Below are 17,869 nucleotides of genomic sequence, written 5' to 3'. Positions count from 1 at the left end.
TTGTTTCTTCTCTTTTCTTTTTCATTTCATCACTTCATCACTCCATCCTGACAGAGAGAGGAGGTGTGTCCGCCTTACGACCGGCACACACTGTTCACCCCTCCCTCTCCCAAACCCAACACCTCCCTTCCCACTCAACGCTCCAAAGTATGTCCTCTAGCATGTCTTTTCTTTCCATCTCTTTTTTTAGTCTTGTTCTTTTTTCTATCTCCCTCCATTTCCCATCTTATGTCTTTCCACTGAAATTCATGTACATTTTAGTGAACTTTGAAGCGTGTATGACTTAGTTTTAGACTTTAGTTATTGCCTACGTTTCCCAGAATACTTTAGGTAGTCCCCAGCGAGTGGTTGTAAACTTTCTTTCAGATGTGAGACACGTGCAGGTACAAAAACATGACATGGTCACTCAAGTGTTTCCAGTCCAGAGAAAGTGAGAATTCATAGCAACAGGCTGAAACTAAGCTTTGTTTGAGGGTGTGATAAACCAGCCTGTGGGTGGGCATTATGCAAATGTTTTACATAGTGATGTCCATAAGTTATGGAGGAAAAGCCTGGAATAATACAAACAAGGTGTTTCAGGCACTTCAGGAGCAGTGTTTTCTATGGGAGAGAAAAACTCTTTTGGCCGTGTTGAGCTTTTACATGCATAAAAAAAACTATATAACACACTGAAAGATGGAAAAACCCAAAATGCATAATATGGGCAATTTATAAAATGAGGAGACATTTGCTTTCACTGCAATGTTAAAACCACCAGCAGCAAAGATAGTGAATATTTAAAGCGACAGATAAATGCATGTTACCATGTGTGCAGGGTTTTCTGTCTTTGAAAGTTTAAGCTGATTTTACTTTTTGAACAGATGGAAAGAAATAGATTGAACTAATCAGTTATATATTTATCTGCCAATGTGCATAGCAACATACAACTGCTGGCTTTTATATTATATTATTTCACTGAATATTGTTCAAGTTTGCATGTGTTATACACACAGAGGCCACCATGAAAAAAATCATTAGGGTGGGGTGCTGTGGTTTAAAATTGTTTGAGAACTGCTTGTTCAGAAAAAGAAAAACAGGCTGCGAGTGTGCTGTAAACATGCATCCGGCCAGTTACCCACTGAAATAATAAAGATATGAAGCAGAGAACAGAAGCTGCAGAATGCAGAGTTTATCTCTGTGTTTCAAAACATGGAGTTTGTGTGAGTGCAGGTTTGTCTGTTGTGCGTTTGTGTACTTGGTGGCTGAGGAATCATGTGTTCCTCTCTGTTTGCAGGAAAATGGCGTGAATAGTCAGCACATGGACGACCTGTTTGACATCCTGCTGAAGAGTGGAGGTAATGAACTCTTTGACACGTGGAGAGGAAGACGTCCTGAGTCTGTCGTCTCCAGTGCTGATCAGATTTTCTCTTTCTGTCCTCCTTCAGAAATCCCTGGCTTCAAGGCCAACCCGGACCCTTCCCTCGCCCCTCTCCACTCTGACCCGCCCTCCCCATCTTCTCCCCCATCTCCCCTCCACCTCTCCCCTCCCACCCCTACAGAGCCCCTCATCTCCCCTCAGCCCTCTGTGGGAGATCCGTGCACAGGCAGCGGGCGCCTGGAGGACTTCCTGGAGAGCACCACTGGTGCACCTCTGCTGGGCGTGGAGCCAGATGGTGGCCTGACACTGATTGACGACCTGCACAGCCAAATGCTGAGCACGCCCAGCATCCTGGACCACCCTCCCTCCCCCATGGACACATCCGACCTGGGCTTCTCCCCCCACTCTACGGGGCTGGACTTTGGCGATCCCACCTTGGACAGCATGGACTGGCTGGATATTTCTATGGTGGGCAGCACCAGTGGAGGGAGCGGGGGCGATGGAGGGGGAAGAGGGGGAGGCAGGGGGGCTGGCGAAGGAGACGGAGGGACAAGTCTGGCCCCGCTGGCGCCGCACACTCCGCAGAGCGTCTTCTCAGCTGATTTTCTGGACAGCACGGACCTGCAGCTGCACTGGGAGTCATGTCTGTAGCTCCGTACACAGATGGACACACACTCACTCACACTGTGTACAGGCTCTGTCTTTATTTCATGCACATACAGAAACCTTCTCTATGCTGTCTCTACCACTGCAGGGGTCACTGGCACATGCAAACACACGCACACACACATTTACACAATTTGTCCTGTCTTTCACTGGCTGTTACTGTATGCAGGACGAGGTGGAAAGAAAAAGAGAGAAACATAGAAATTAAATTCATAGAAAGGACTTGAATTTGGTGGGACTGAAGTGGACTTTGAATTTTAATTCTATGGGGATTCATACAGGAGACCATAGAATCCCATCTCCTGCATTATAACCAGGTTAAATTAAACCAGCAGAAAACTGTAGGTCACTGTAATATCGTCATTTCAACCCTTGGAAATGGTTTGACAGACGAGAGCTGAGGAGGAGCTGTCAGTGGCGTTTACTGACAGTGGCTCCTCGAGATAGCAGAGTGTGTGTCAGTGCCTCCTAAACTTTGCACTTATGCTGAATCTGATTGGTTTCAAGGGGGTGTTCAGGTTGACAGCTGAATTTTAGTGCTGTGTGGTGAGGCTGTGTGAACGCCACGATGTGCTGCATTGATCAGTTGATGGTGTGAAAAGAAAGGGCACAGTTGGTGGTTTCATCAGCTCACCATGGTAACCTGAACTCCACCCACACTAGTCAAAAAAAAAACAAAAAAAAAACCAACCGTCATTGGTTGACAGTTGCTATTGAAATGAAACATATCAGTGGCAACAGTTTGAATTGAAGCCTCATTGGAGGTTGCGTATTATTGGTAACATTATGGTAGACCACTATGTATTGCTGTATATGGGGTGTATATTATCAATTGTCCATATGACTATTTTTCTTTGCTGGTTGCTTTAGAGTCGAGCTGGCCGGCTGGGGAACATAGGGTAAGGGCGGGGCTTCCAAAACCTTGGACCTTGTCATTTTTTAAAGAAAAAAATTTAAAAAAATAAACATACTATAAAAACTCTAAGATGTGTCTTGCTTTTCTTTTGCACACATCAGCATATACAAAATATATCAGATATTCCATATCAGTCAATAGACAGTTCTCTACTATTCAAATATTTTGACTTAATTTTCCACAATAAAAATCAACAAACGAAACAATTACTTTACAAAGAAGAACATCTGAGTCTTCTTTATAAGGGTAACTATGAATTACTTAATCAATATGTCGTTGGTATCTGGTGCCACCTGTTTGAGTGATCCTGGTGATAAAGAGAAAGACCACTAGAGGGCGCCATTGTTACGAAATCAGCTGTCTTCACCCTTCATCATATAGCAGCCGTCTGGATATCAACAAGTGTGGTGGATGTTTTCAGATATTAGATTGGCTGACAAAATTACAAAAAACACAAAATTTGGGTATTTTTCTACAGTAGCAAATAGGACACAAGCACAAACAGTACCTTTACCAATTTCTTAAGAGTGTTTGTCAGCATCCTATCCTTGTTGTGCAAAGCTGACAAAGGTTTCACTTGCAGTTCTATTTTTTATAGCCATGCATTTCTTCTAAACATTTAGATGCTTAAATCAGATAATTATTTGAAGTTTTTCATATTTGCTCCTGCCATAGTGTGAGTCCTTGTCTACCTGTGTTGTCAAGAACCTGACTTTCCAACCACAGATCTGTGAGTTCCAGTCATAAAGAACCATGAACTGCTTCATGCTTTGTCGGAACCAAAACACACACCTGCTCGCTTTATGTAAACGGCTCAGGAGAAGAGTGAAAACCAGAATGTTTTAACTGCAATCTCCTAATACATTTTATTTTGAAAGTGCATTATTCCTTCCTGTCAGCTGTGCCTGATGGAGAAAGCTCATCACTGTGGACATTGAGTTTTCCAGAAACACTGTGTGATGTCATGTGACAGTCCTAGCTGCAGCAAAGATGACTTTAGGTGCTGTTAGGTCAACATACTGAGCATTTTTGAGGTGAACTTGTGTGCACTGTAAAGCACTGCAGAACAAATACTTCAATGTCAAGTCAGTGGAAACTCATGGTCTCCTGTGCCTGACATTTTCCTTCCTCTGCCAGCTCATACACTGACAGACTGTTGTGTTTAGCGGACTAATAGAGGTAATAATAACGCGCACAGTTCTGCACCTCTGTGGTTTCTTCAGTCACTGCAGTTGTGTTGCATTATTTGTTATTTTTTTTACACCTGTACTCTTCAGCTCGACAGAACTGCAGAACATTGTTTACTGGTTCCTGGTGAGACTTTCACAGTTTCCCTCTGACTCAGAAAATGAAATAAGCTCCGACACTTTCTGTTGCACATGACAAGCTGTGTTCACAGTGCATCCGTTCAGGTTTAAAGATGAATCTTGAGGGTGAGTAGATTATTTGTTTCATCAGGGACTGTACAGAACTTGTCAGGGTGAGGAAGGAAGCTCAGTCTTATATGTTATTTAATAAAAAGGAAGACCCTCCCCAGAGTTGTTTTATTTTCTTTGGACCCCATTTATTTTAACTCAGTTGAGGGTTTTCACACTGAGTTACACGTCTGTTTACAGCTCTTGGGTTGCACCACTGCTTATATATACTCACCGGCCATTTTATTAGGTACACCTGTTCAACAGCTCATTAACACACATATCTAATCAGCCAATCCCATGGCAGCAACTCAATGCATTTAGGCATGTAGACTTGGTCAAGATGAAGTCCAAACCGAGCATGAGAATGGGGAAGAAAGGTCATTTAAGTGACTTTGAACATGGCATGGTTGTTGGTACCACTCCTGTCAGCTAAGAACAGGAAACTGAGGCTACAGTTCACACAGGTTCACCAAAATTGGACAACAGAAGATTGAATAACGTTGCCTGGTCTGATGAGTCTCAATTTCTGCTGCGTCATTGGATGGTAGGGTCAGACCTGGCCATCAACAACATGAAAGCATGGATCCACTCTGCCTTGTATCATCGGTTCAGGCTAGTGGTGGTGGTGTAATGGTGTGGGGCATATTTTCTTGGCATACTTTGGGCCCCTTAGTACCAACTGAGCATCATTTAAAAACCACAGCCTACCTGAGTATATTGTTGCTGACCACATCCATCCCTTTGTGACCACAGTGTACCCATCTTCTGATGGTTGCTTCCAGCAGAATAATGCTCCATGTCACAAGCTCAAATCATCTCAAACTGGTTTCTTGAACATAACAATGAGTTCACTGAACTCAAATGGCCTCCACAGTCACCAGATCTCAATCCAGTAGAGCACCTTTGGGATGTGGTGGAACAGGAGATTTGCATCATGAATGTGCAGCCGACAAATCTGCAGCAACTGTTGCCATGTCAATACGGACCAAAATCTCTGAGGAATGTTTCCAGCACCTTGTTGAATCTATGCCACGAAGAATTAAGGCAGTTCTGAAGGGGGTCCAACCCTGTACTAGCAAGGTGAACCTAATAAAGTGGCCGGTGAGTGTATATAAAAACAGTTGTATGAAGCATTTTGTGACTATAGAGGGAGCTGCATGAAATCTGTTTACTGTCCTCAAGTGATCTCACCTGAGTCATCGGTTGGTGCTGAGGACTACATGTTTGTAAATGAAACAACCTGGGGGTGGAAAGTTAGAAAGAAATGATCCTCTGTAGCCCACTCCCATCTCTACTTCAGGCTAGCAGCTAGACTACATTAGCTGCTTCTAGCATAACACACATTAATCTCTGACTGAGAGAAAGGAAAAATGCGCAGGATGAAAAAACACAGTATCTCTGGTTCTGCTACAGAGAAGGTGTCAGTGTTGGACTCAAACAACAAGGGCCATTTTCATGAAGGGCCATTTTGCTGTGGCACAGTCCTACAGGGAGAAATCCCTCATGAAAAGAGACTAATTTCAAAACCCACAGGAGCCTCAATAGACCATGAATTATGGGGAGAAGTGTTGGTAATTAGAGAGCTCTTGTTTTGAACGGGGCGGATAAAGTGACCTCTTCATCATCTCCTCCTCTTTCTTTTCTTTGCAACATTGACTGAATCGAGCTCTGATGCCCCCCACCCCCAGTCTTTCAAGCCCCACTCAGCCAGCCCCTATCATCTCTCAAAGACCCTGATGAGCCGTCAGTAGTTCTCAAACACACACACACACGCATACACACTCACAGACACACACATACATACTGAATCCAATGCACACTGATATTTGATGCACGGCACGCAAACATGAAACCAGCGCAGTACACGCTTACAATTACAAATTCACTTCACACACACACACACACACACACACACACACAAACACACACACACACAGGTCACAGCAGCTCCCAAGTGCAGCATCAGTACCATCTCTCTTTCTCTCTCTCTCCCTCTCTCTCTCTCTCTCTCGCCCATGCACCGAGCAGATAAAAGCCCCGAGGCCATGCCACTAATTAACTACAGTGAGCTCCAAAGGGCCACAGCGCCACAAGGGCTAAAGATCTCCTCTGTATTCCACATCCCACTGACAGGAGCCTGCCACCCTGCAGCCAGCAGTCACGCATGATTTTTAATCACATGTGCCCAGAAAATCTTCTATCGCCAAAATATGAACAACGAGAATGAATTAAAATGGCATTTTACTAAAAAAAAAAAAAAAAAAGAAAAGACCACCATTTTTGGTGTAGCATTGAGTCATGGGGTTCAAAGGTTTGCTGGACAAGCCTTTTTTTTCCATATGTAGATCACATTTTGTTTAACACTGATTTTTGAATATTTTCCTCGAAGCTCCTTCCCTTAGAGGAGTGGTCAGACATTTGGGGAAATGCTCTCATTTGGGCTTCACTGTGCAGCATGAGGGCTGTTTTCACATGTTAATCTGTTGAAGTTTTGAAATGGATGGATGTACATATTCATAGACTTAGGATTTTTCAGTGAAATAAATGAACTTTCCATATAAATCCCATATGAGACACAAATTATTATTCGAAGCTGAGGGAGGGGACCTTTGAAGTTGAACCTAAATGATTCAGAACAGAACAGGGGTACTCCAGAGATTCAGTGTTGCACTTTAGTATAGTTGAGGGATTTATGAGAGACAGATTACAGATCAGCACTGGTGTGAGGTCAAAATCTGAGTATCAGAGATACAAGTTCCTATTATGGGTCAAACTCAAAAAGTTCTTGCTCCTACAGTTCCCACAATGCAATTCAGTAACATCTTACAGAGTGCCACAGGGATGATGTATTTTTGTTGGCCATCCTGGATGTCAGCATCACCCTCTACAAAAAGCCAATGGGATTTTTAAATTGGCTTTTGGATTACTGCAGAACAATGTGCTTTGTGACAAACAAAAGTTTATGATACTCACACATTTTGTTCAGCAGGATAATCTTCACGAATGAACAACGCTTTTAAAATGTTTGAAGCCAAAATTCAATTGCCAAAATGTAAAACGCTAATGTTAGGCTATAAACAAACTACACCACGGTCACATGACTTCATCATCTCCACCACAGCACTTCCAACTTGTAGTTTGATTCAGCTCTGACCTCTTCTACAAAAGTTAGTAATAGTTTGCAAGAGCGTGAGTATAAACACAACAAGGCTGTCAAGGCAGACTGGTGATGATGTGTTCGTCGTGATGACGTTTTACGTACCCAACAACCACTGTAATTTCATTTTGCCACTTGTCAGCATCTGGCCTTTTTTAAGAGACAAAAAGCTTAAAGAAAGCAAGACTCGGGGTATTTACTGATATATTTTGTGTCATAGAATAAATCATGAAACCACAAACCTTATTCCAGCCATCTAACCAAAAACCCATTCAAAAAAAACTCACTGACTTTGTGACAATGGAACTGGAAGTGTTACAATATCGACTATTTCCTGGGTTCTGGTATTCATTCCAGTGGCACTCTTTATTTTCTCAGACTTGACAAAGCTCCTCCGAGGCCACAGAGGACATCAAAGGTTGAGAAGTGCTCCTCACAACTAGCAACTTTATTTTGATTTGTAAATTCTGTGTGGTGCCCCTTTAAAGGCTTATATAAAAAGTAGGTTTTAGATTCAAACTTCTGCAGTTTTTATTCAGTCAGGTTTCAGTCAGGTATAAAACTGTGACGCCACCACACAAACAAGCTCCGTTCTTTGTGCTGTTGTTAGTCAGGACGAGGGGATGAGTTTAAATTTCATGGTCATCGTCTTTCCTTTCGGTACACTTTGTGATTATGATGTCATTTGACTGACTTTAATGTCTGCCAGAATGTGAAAAACATGGAAGGTACAACACCTGATGTGCGTGTTTAAATATTGAATGAGACCAATGAGATCTTGTGCTTCAGTGCATAATGTTCCCCATTATCGAGCAGAAAGTTACACATTCTTTTGTCTGATTGTTCAGATGAACCATTCTGTGTTTCAGGAAGAGTAACCGTGTCTCGTTGTGCCTCCGTCTGCCTTTTTGTGTGAAGTTGTATGATGTGAGAGGAACAGTCAGGTTGGGGTGGATCCTGCTGCGGCTGCGGAGCCTTTGATAGCAGAGGATGTGAAGGCTGACATTTGCACGGGCAGGGGGGAGATGGAGGGGGGATCTCGGAGGAAAGAGGGAGGAGGGCACTGAGAGAATCGCGGGAGTTTGCTCTACACCTGTTTGTTTGAAAGAAACAGAGCACGTGGGCAAAAAAGACAGAGCGAGACAGCCGCAGAGGAGAGCGTGCAAACGGTGCACACAGAACACAGTCACTCTGAGCTCTTTGAGCTACATGCAGTCCTCTGATCCACACTCAGTCACCTAATTACTATTCCCTTTTAATTGTAAGGGACAGGTGACAGATTATGACATGGCTGTATGGTAGGAGGCATGCTATAAACAACTCAGTATAAATCAAAAATAAAAACCTCCATTTCTTGAAAAAAAAAAAACAAACAAAAAAAAATATAGTTATACCTAACTTAAAGCTGCACTAATCATTATTTTTATATTATCAATGGATTAAAGAGATCTGGATTCAATCTCACTGCCTGTTTCCAGACACAGCAGGCGGTTGTTTTCAGAAACAAAGCTATGACCAAATACGCTGTACGTTACCTGCAAACAGCAGACAGACAAAGTCGGCAACTAACTGGTGAACATAATGGAGTATTTAGCAGTAAAAGCCAGATATTTCCCTGACCTGAATCATGAGTCTGAATGAATGCTAATGTTGCTCAGGGTGCTGCTGGATATGTGAATAAGTAACTGCTAAGAAGTTGGCCATATCAGCTTCATAATGGGATAATATGTCAGTGTTGTGTTAACTTAACTTAAAGAAGCGATTGTAAGCTTTGCTTTTGCTACATAGCTGGCGTTAGCATTAACTGCTTTTTAGTTAATAGTCTAGAAGAAACATTGCAAGTTCAAGTCACTTGCAAAGTTCAAACAGTGGTGCTGTCTTCATGTCATATTGGAAAAAGTTAAATCATATAATATCTTGTTGCTACAGCCTTCTGCGGACGCCCACTTGTGTGCCCTTGCTGCAACACTTCAACACAACAACACAAAATAACTGCTTCAACCTGACATGACAAATTGGGTGGCATCATATTAGCCTTTGGGAGGGACGGCTGCACTCACGGATGACCAGTCATTACGTAATCGAGGGCCGAGTCTTTTAACATAACCTTGGGACAGCTCAACAGCGTGAGGGGGGAGTTACGTAACACAGCCATGTTGACCTGGTTTACAGATTTTTGTTTTGGACGCAACAGATGTGAAATGGTGACCTAGAAAACGAAAAATATTATAGGTCAGGTCAATCACACAGGCTGCAGAGGAAGTTTGTGTGTGAAATACACAGTTTCACTATGAACGATGAGGCATGAATGTCGAGTTCGACACAATCGCCCGCTTTGTCAGTTCTATTCTGGATCAATGGATCTTCATTAGTATACAAGAGGTGTCAGACAGTTTGACGTGAGGTTTGGGCCCATTGAAGCTGGTGTCCAGTGACAGATGTGAGACAACTGGTTTTTATACAGAGGTTTTCTACAGAGCAAAATAGATCAACTCCCCATATGTATAATATAAGTACATCATAACATTGCATAACTTTGTAGGTAAAAAAAAAAAAAAGGTTTTGCAAAAGCATCATTTCTACTCATCTGTTGCTCAGATCATTACAATGAATGGGTCTGGCAGCTCAGTACACTGTGTCTTTGTCAGTGATCTGATATGGGATTGGCACATAATACTGACTGGACATGATGAGAGGACAATATGAAAGTAGGTTCATCACAATGGAAGCATTGATTAGCATTAATTGACTGGTTCATCCCAAACAGCCCTGAGCTCTAAGTTTAATTGGAGAGAAGCTTTGGTTCAGACGGTTGAAAAGAGCGAGGGAACAGAGACGTGATCAGAGCGATTGTACTGGGAGTCAGTTACATTAATTAGTGCAGTTGGATTGTGGGTACAGTTACAGTAGAAACTGGATTCTAGGAATTTGTGTGTTTATATTTTCATGTTTCTTATGAATATTCCACTGTCATCATACATTACCGTTAATGACAACAAAATATGAAAACACCCTCAAAAGGTCCACTATGCATTTATCCCACATCCTGCTTCAACTTTCTCTTTGTTAAAAACAAATCAAAACTTTCTGGGATCATCCAGCACCACCCAGTCTCTCACTGTCAGACGGCTATACCCAGGCAGTAAGACGTAATCACATAGGACATGTCACACCCCGTCCATAAATTAGTCCAACTTACAAAAAGCCTCTAGCCACGACAAATATATTCAAAAAGTCAGCTGCCATTATCATGATGAACAAGCTATGAAGGAATTAGTACTAGCACATGTGCATATTTGCACTTTGGCATTTCCTGTACAGCCAAACTCTGCTCATGTACTATATACCGGTATATATGTATAGTTTTTTGATGCTTTGTGCTACACGTATGTTTTTATTCCACATGTACTCTGTGAGCATTGCAATGGACAATAACATTTTTCTGAATCTGGTTTTGAAATCTAAGAAAAAAGTGACCTGAGAGCAAATTTTTAAACAAACCCACATGTTAGCTCATTTGGAGGTGGTGTGTGTGTGTGTGTGTGTGTGTGTGTGTGTGTGTGTGGGCAACATTTAAAAGACACACTTTCTGGGTGGAACTGGATTGGAGGCCTGGGAGTGATGATGGTAAATGGCTATTTATTAACATGCAGCCAATATAATGACATTCCACACCATCATCCCTGTGAGACTCTGAGTGATTAAGAGGGAAAAGTGGGAGAAAAAAAAGCAGCGGGAAATGAGAGATGTAGACGAGTGGAGGGGAAGGCGATCCGGATGTAAGATATAAATAAAAACAAGGAGCAGCAGTGAGAGCGAGGGGGGGGGGGGACGAGAGCGGAGCCAGAAGAAAAAGGGAGAGCCGATGGAGACCCCAGAGAGGAGAGAGGAGTTGTTGTTCAGTCTGATTAACTCCAGAGAAAGAAGCCTGCTGGAGGACTCACCAAAATAGCTGCTCCCTATTAAAATCAACTACAGCGACTGCCACTCACCTGGCTGCTGCTTAGCAATGCAAATGTACATGACAAGACGGTACATTACAGCGTGTACAGGAGGAAGGAGTCAGGAGGAGTTTGTCCTTGTTCTAGGCGAACATGAACAAGTCTTTGATTTAAAGGTGTTATGTTTAGAATATTAATTATCTGTCAAAAGATGAATCTTGAGTCATCAGCGTCAGTGCTGAGGGAGAGACCCTCTCCGCTCAGCTCACACTGGTCTTTAGGCTGCGTGTTACAACTGTGAGCCACCAGGTCAGCTCTGGGGAAAGAGCTGCTTTACAGCACAGACAGAAAGAGGGACCTGCTCTTCCAGAGCAGAGTCTCTGGTGATGGCAGGTAGATGGAAGCGTGAATGCAAAAGGTACAGTAGAAAAAAAGAACAACACACTGGGAGAAATAATAGTAATCTTCTGTGATGTGAAACAACACTGCGCGCTTCAGTTTCAGAAATACAAGCACAAATAACTTCAAAGGATATATCTCTTGTCTCACAAAGATCTGGAGAATATACAAGCCAAAAAAGTTGATTAAAATAGGACTGAGCGAAGAACTTTTTCAGGTTTTTGCTACATCTACAGTAAAACCAAGATTATGCTCCATCGGGCAGAAAACTGAGCAGAAGCAATTTCCAGAAAAGCTTTTTCAAACGTGTGACCCGTTGAATGACTCTGGATTTTCAAAGTTTTGTTCTCGCAAAGACTTTCTCTAATCTGTTAGAGTTTAATGAGGCTCAATTTTGTGAAAGCAGAGGTAACAATAGTACTGTGCAGTCAGAGACTCTCATGTCAGAGAATTGATGATTTATAGTAAATGGTTACACAGTTACATTTGGAGGAAAAGCAGGAGCTCAGGAAAATGAGCAACAAGGAGTTAACATCAAATTAGAAACATCCTGTTTCAAAAGGATGCTGAAAAACAACTTCATGCATTTGTTACCTGTAGACTGGACTGCTGTAATTCTTTATCATCAGGAGGTCCCAGTAACTCCAGCTGATCCAAGATGCTGCAGCACGAGTACTGACAGGAACTAGGAAAAGAAATAACATCTCTACGGCACCATCGTATCTTAAGGAGCTCATTGCTCCCTTTTATCCTGACAGAACACTCAGGTGTACTGTGCTTCCTCCCGAGTTTCTAAGAGTAGAATGGGAGGCAGAGCCTTCAGCTATCAGGCTCCTCTCCTGTGGAACCAGCTCTTAGTTTGGGTTCAGGGGGCAGACACCCTCTCTACATTTAAGATCAGGCTTAAAACTGGCCTCTTTGATAAGGCTTATATTTAGGACTGGCTCAGGTTTGTCCTGAACCATCCCTTAGTTTTGCTGCTATAGGCCTAGACTGCCTGGGGGGACTCCCATGATGCCTTGAGCACTCTCTGTCTCTCTTTTTCTCTGTCCTCATTCTGCAGGTATCTCTGATTCTGGTGCTGCAGGATCAAGATCTGACCTCTACTTAACTAATAAAAACACACATGGACATTCTTACGTGCGCGATATTAAAAAAAATATAGCACAAAAGAGGGAGGTGGGGTGGTGGAGGACGCTACGACAGCAGACAGCAGTGGGATGAGCGTATCAGGAGTAACAGTGAGGAAGGTCAGGTTGTAACAGGACGTTAGTCAGCTGGCAGCCATATAACTGATGAATGAGGCACTGACTGTGAAGCATGAGTGATGCCAATCAGCTTACACGAGCGCGACCTTAGTGCTTGATCGAACTCTATGAACTAATCAACTACCAATCAACCACGAGCTCATTATTTTTACTCAGATGTTTGCAAAGGTGAGTGAAAATGGTGGCAGACTCGTGCAGTGTCGGGTGGTCACTTAATAGGAAAGGAACAGCATCTCCCAGCAGCAGTGAACTAAATGACTCAAATAGTTTTGGTTTTTGTGTGTAAATTCAAATTCAAACACTCTTTGTAGCCATTTAAAACCACTGAACTGTTTCTTGGTTCCTGTAGGTTAAATATCACCTGATCACCCAGTCATCACAAAGTCAATGAGATGTGATGCTGTCAGACTGACTGACACCCACACGCACACATGCGCGCGCACACGCACACTGCACACGTTCAGTTTCTGAGTTTTAGCTGCAAATCTCTTCTTCACTTTTTCATTCCTCATCACCCGGTGCTGTGTCACGGGTATCAGAGCTTTGCACTCCTCCACTAAGCCATCCCTCATTCTCCTGCTGTAGTTTCCTCTCACACACTGATTTTCTCACCTTCCTCACATAAGTCGCATCCAGTCTGTCTTGTGTGTTTGCCTTCAATTTACTTCTATTCTTGTGAGAACTTTGTTTAAGAGCGTCCAGAGCAGTTTGGTTCGGAGGAGGCAGATAGTGATGAAGATTAACTCCACAACCTGTTTGAGTTCAAATCAGTTCAAATGATTGCACCATCACATCAGGTGGAAAACTGCACCATCTCCGACAGACTAACACATACTCCTTGTGTTGTCTGGGTACAAAACAACGTTTCTCTGCTCTGACAAAACGCAGCTGTGTGATTGGCTGATGTAATAAGGAAGCACTGACGCCTTGACCTTTTACGGCTACAGGTTAGAAAAGTCTCTGGCTGAGTATAAATCAATGGCTGGACTTCATCAATGGATTTTATGTCTGGAGTTGTAAGGTTGAGTTTTTTTTCCCCTTGACATTCCAGATGAAACTTTTGTTGAGAGACTCAGCTGTTCGAACAGGCTGTAATTCAGGAAAAAATGAGAAAGATGGAAAACAAACTTAAAAACAGAACAGGAGACAAGGAATAAAGTAATAAATACAGAGAAAAAAGAACCTGGGGCACATCTTAATAAAAATGAATAACGGTTCCTGTGTAAGCTGAGAAAATGTAGAAGAAAACAAATTCTCTGTTATGACAGTCATTTTACTGATATGTCCATCCATCAATCAATAATGCGACACAAGGTCATTCTCTGTTCATCTATGCATCCATTTATCTATCTGCCCCTTCATCTGGCCCCTCACCATCACCCATGTTCTATGAGATCAGCTTTACCAGGAAAAACAACATTGATCTAATAAGTGTTTGTGTCTCTTTGTCCCTCGATGTCTCACGCACAAACACCAGACTGAGACCACCGTGGAAATAACATCACTGAATATGTGCACGTGAGAGGACTAGATGTTTTCGGCTACAGGCGTTTGGAAGCTAACTCAATCAAAGTGGAAAACTTCTTGACCAGTTCAGGTCCCGCAATGCATCTGTATATTTGAAGTGTACAGTAGTGCACTGTAGATTTGGTTCAGAGGTCCAATCTACTGTGAGTGCCCGAGTGCTACTCAGAGCAATATACTGTATTCTCACTGTAAAATCACATTATTTTGACATTACAGTTTACATGAGTACAGAGTGAAGTTTGCAAAATGTCATATTCCCTGTCTTTTTTCATCTCCATCAGTTCCTGATGGAAACATCAGGCTCTATAGCTGCTTGATTCTCCATCATGTTCAGCAGCCAGTCTCCATCTTTGTCTGCTGTTTGGTGCTGAGTAGATAGTGCACAACTGGTGAAAACTGCTTCCTGCTGTAGCCGAAAACAACACTATGAGAGCAGTGAGAGTGAACCAAAACAGAACATTAAGAGAAGTGCAGGGTCGAGTGATAGTTTTTGACTCATTTGATTGTAAAAATATTGATTAGATTCACTTTGAACAACTATTGTGCAACTGGTGGCTATCCTGAAATAGCAATCTAACAGTTCACTGGGAAAGCATGTGATGACGGAGAATTCAATGTTAAGCTGTGACACTTCCAGCTTGGATGTGCTGTGTTTGTATGCAAACCCACAGTGACATACGGTGTGAACATGCAAATTTATGGTGATTTGATGAGTCGTTATGAAAATGTATGTTGATGTAGCTCTGCACAGGTCACTGCTGTAGCATCCTTGTAGGTCATTTACCAAACTCATCTGATTATATTTTCCACCAAAACCAATTTTTTATTACAGGCTGGCTAATTTCAAATCCTTGTTATAATATATTTAATAGACTAAGTTAGCATTATGAAAAAGTCTAATATATTAAAATGACTAATAATACATGCAGCAGCTTTAAAATCATAACAGAAAACAGGACAAGGGTGTGAGAACTGTGTGAGAGGAGCAGGGTGGGGAGACACAAAGACTGTGGGGAAATGAGATTCATTACAATTCTCCCTAGAAATGATGCCAGTAATGGACGAGGCAGCGTCAAGGCTGATTTGTATCTGTTGAGGAGAGTCGGGGGCCGAGGGCCAAGGCCCTTCAAATTGCTAATCAAAGCCGGCCGAGAAGACTGACAGCTATTCTCACTGGGTGTCTGCACAGAGCTCATTCACTTCTATAAGTCGCTGTGTGTGGAGTTGTAATAGGCCCAAATGAAGCTGGATATTTGCATCTCCTTTGATTTGGTAAAGGTCACTGCTGACAGGGAGGTCCGGGGGGACTGCGCAGAAAGACACACACACATACACATGCACACACACATGGTAACCTGATTGGAGACGATACAGTTACACTCTTTGCCTTGTGTCTAAATCATCCAAACTGAGACACTTTGTACTTTACAGTCTTCAAAGAGCACACAGAGTCTCCTTAGATGGCAAACATTTAGTCATATATTATTCCTTATTCACCCTTGAGCCTTTTGGCTTTTTTTTTCTTTTGTGAATCTTCCGCTCCATTGTGTGGCCATAAAAAAAATCCTTCACATGTCACTCTGTCTTCAAAGCACAACCAAACAAACAGCCAAATCTTTTTTTTTTTTTAATTTAGCAAAGTCCCCCAAACATTAAACATTCCAAACTAAACTTAAAATGCACTTTCGTGTGTGTGTGTGTGTGTGTGTGTGTGTGTGTGTCTGTTCATGGGGTCCAAAAACCAGGAGCCCACTATACTTTGGGTATCTTGCAGCTATGTGGGGACCAAACTGCCTGACCCCACATGTTTAAAGGCCTGTTTGAGGGTTAGGCTTGGTTAAGGCTCGACTAAGGTCTAGGTTAGAGTTATGTTTTGGACTGGGGTTTAGCATTTAGTTGTGATGGTTAAGGTTCAGGTAAGGGGCAAGGGAATGCATTGTGTCAATGACGGGTCCCTGCGAATATAGTAAAACAAGGAGGTGCGTGCGTGCCTTCATGTGTGTCTGCATGTGTGCGTGTTTTTCAGGGGATGTTGTGGGTTGTGGTCCTGTGCTCTGATGCAGGCCCTCTGGGCTCTGCTGCCCTCTTTGTCTTTGCTTTTCTAATTGGCAGCTGAGTGCAACCAAACAGTCAGAGGAACATCACTAATCATTCACCTAACCAACTCTAATAACTCTGCTGTCCATCTCTGTCTCTGTCCCTCATTCAGCACCTTGTTCCGCCTCTGTTCTGTCTTTCAGGGAACACAGTAATGGCCAGGTTGCAAAACCAGACTTGCAGCTCATCTAGTTAGTGAATTTCTAAAAAGTCTTTTTCAGTCCGGCTGAAATAGACAAGCGATCTGACTCGTGGGCAATAAACCTTCAACTTGCATGTCTGCTGCCGTTCACACATTTTGACAGCTTTTATAAAACATAAAAATATGAATAAAATATTATTTTATAAGCATTTTTAGATCATGTGTAAGATGTTTATATAATCATACTATATTATATTATATTGGATGGGAGACACCTCTTTATAATGTACCAAAAAAATACATGTAGTGTTTTTTCCATTTGAGCATAACACGTTACCTTTATTTACATTATATTATTTTTCATTTAGTTTCTTCAGTTTCAGGCTCCCAATAGTTATTATTAGTTATTGTAGTTATTGTGTGCTATTCAAATAAAAAACGGTAACACCTGTGCTTTTAATTCTGTCAAAGATCAAAATGTCCGCTGTGAAAAACACCTGCTGAGCTCATCGCTCTTCTGGAGGTTTGATTCACAACTAGCAAACTCTACAGATCTATGATTGGAAGACTTTGTTTTAGACTCATTACCACCACTACTTTTTAATATGGTTTGTAACCAGAGGTGTAGTGATCTGTTTGTTTAAGTGCCAGAGCGTTGTGGCTCATTTTGAAGGTTATGTAACCGCTGTTCCTACAGTGGTGAGTTTACATAGGTCAGTCCACTATGACCACATGATCAAACGTTAGACTGACTCCATGAACAGTCCGATCATGTTGAGAATATGACGCAGCATCAGACTAACCAAGCCAAACCAGCTAAGTAATATTCCACTATACCATGAATGTAGTAAGTTTGATTAGCGTGGCATTAAGCAGTAGGTGAATGAACACAAGTATCTTGTGTTGTGAATGATTTAGTTCACTTTCGCAAACGAAGCCACATTGGAATCATCCATTCAGAGGAGAAGTTGCAGTGCAAGC

General features: G+C 42.3%; 1 protein-coding gene across 12 annotated transcripts in view; it reads left to right on the top strand.

Annotated features, from left to right (window-relative positions):
* Positions 1-3,008, top strand: part of mrtfab (myocardin related transcription factor Ab) — a 44,783-nt gene extending 41,775 nt beyond the window's left edge. For 10 of the 12 annotated variants that reach the window (XM_071463233.1, XM_071463232.1, XM_071463234.1 and 7 more), the window contains 3 exons: positions 55-147; positions 1,274-1,334; positions 1,425-3,008. In XM_071463233.1, coding sequence (XP_071319334.1) covers positions 55-147; positions 1,274-1,334; positions 1,425-2,008 — 738 coding nt within the window. In that variant the 3' untranslated portion in view covers positions 2,009-3,008. Of the gene's footprint in view, positions 1-54; positions 148-1,273 lie in introns of all 12 variants that reach the window. The other 2 variants (XM_071463235.1, XM_071463230.1) reach the window with 2 other exon arrangements.
* Positions 3,009-17,869: the final 14,861 nt, after the last annotated feature.

The sequence above is a fragment of the Trachinotus anak genome, unplaced genomic scaffold (genome assembly GCF_046630095.1).
Source record: "Trachinotus anak isolate AG129_WGS33_773 ecotype Australia unplaced genomic scaffold, CSIRO_AGI_Tana_v1 ptg000025l, whole genome shotgun sequence".
NCBI lineage: Eukaryota > Metazoa > Chordata > Actinopteri > Carangiformes > Carangidae > Trachinotus > Trachinotus anak.
The sequence above is the reverse complement of the archived record's forward strand: the minus strand, read 5'-3'. Positions and strand labels throughout refer to the sequence as shown.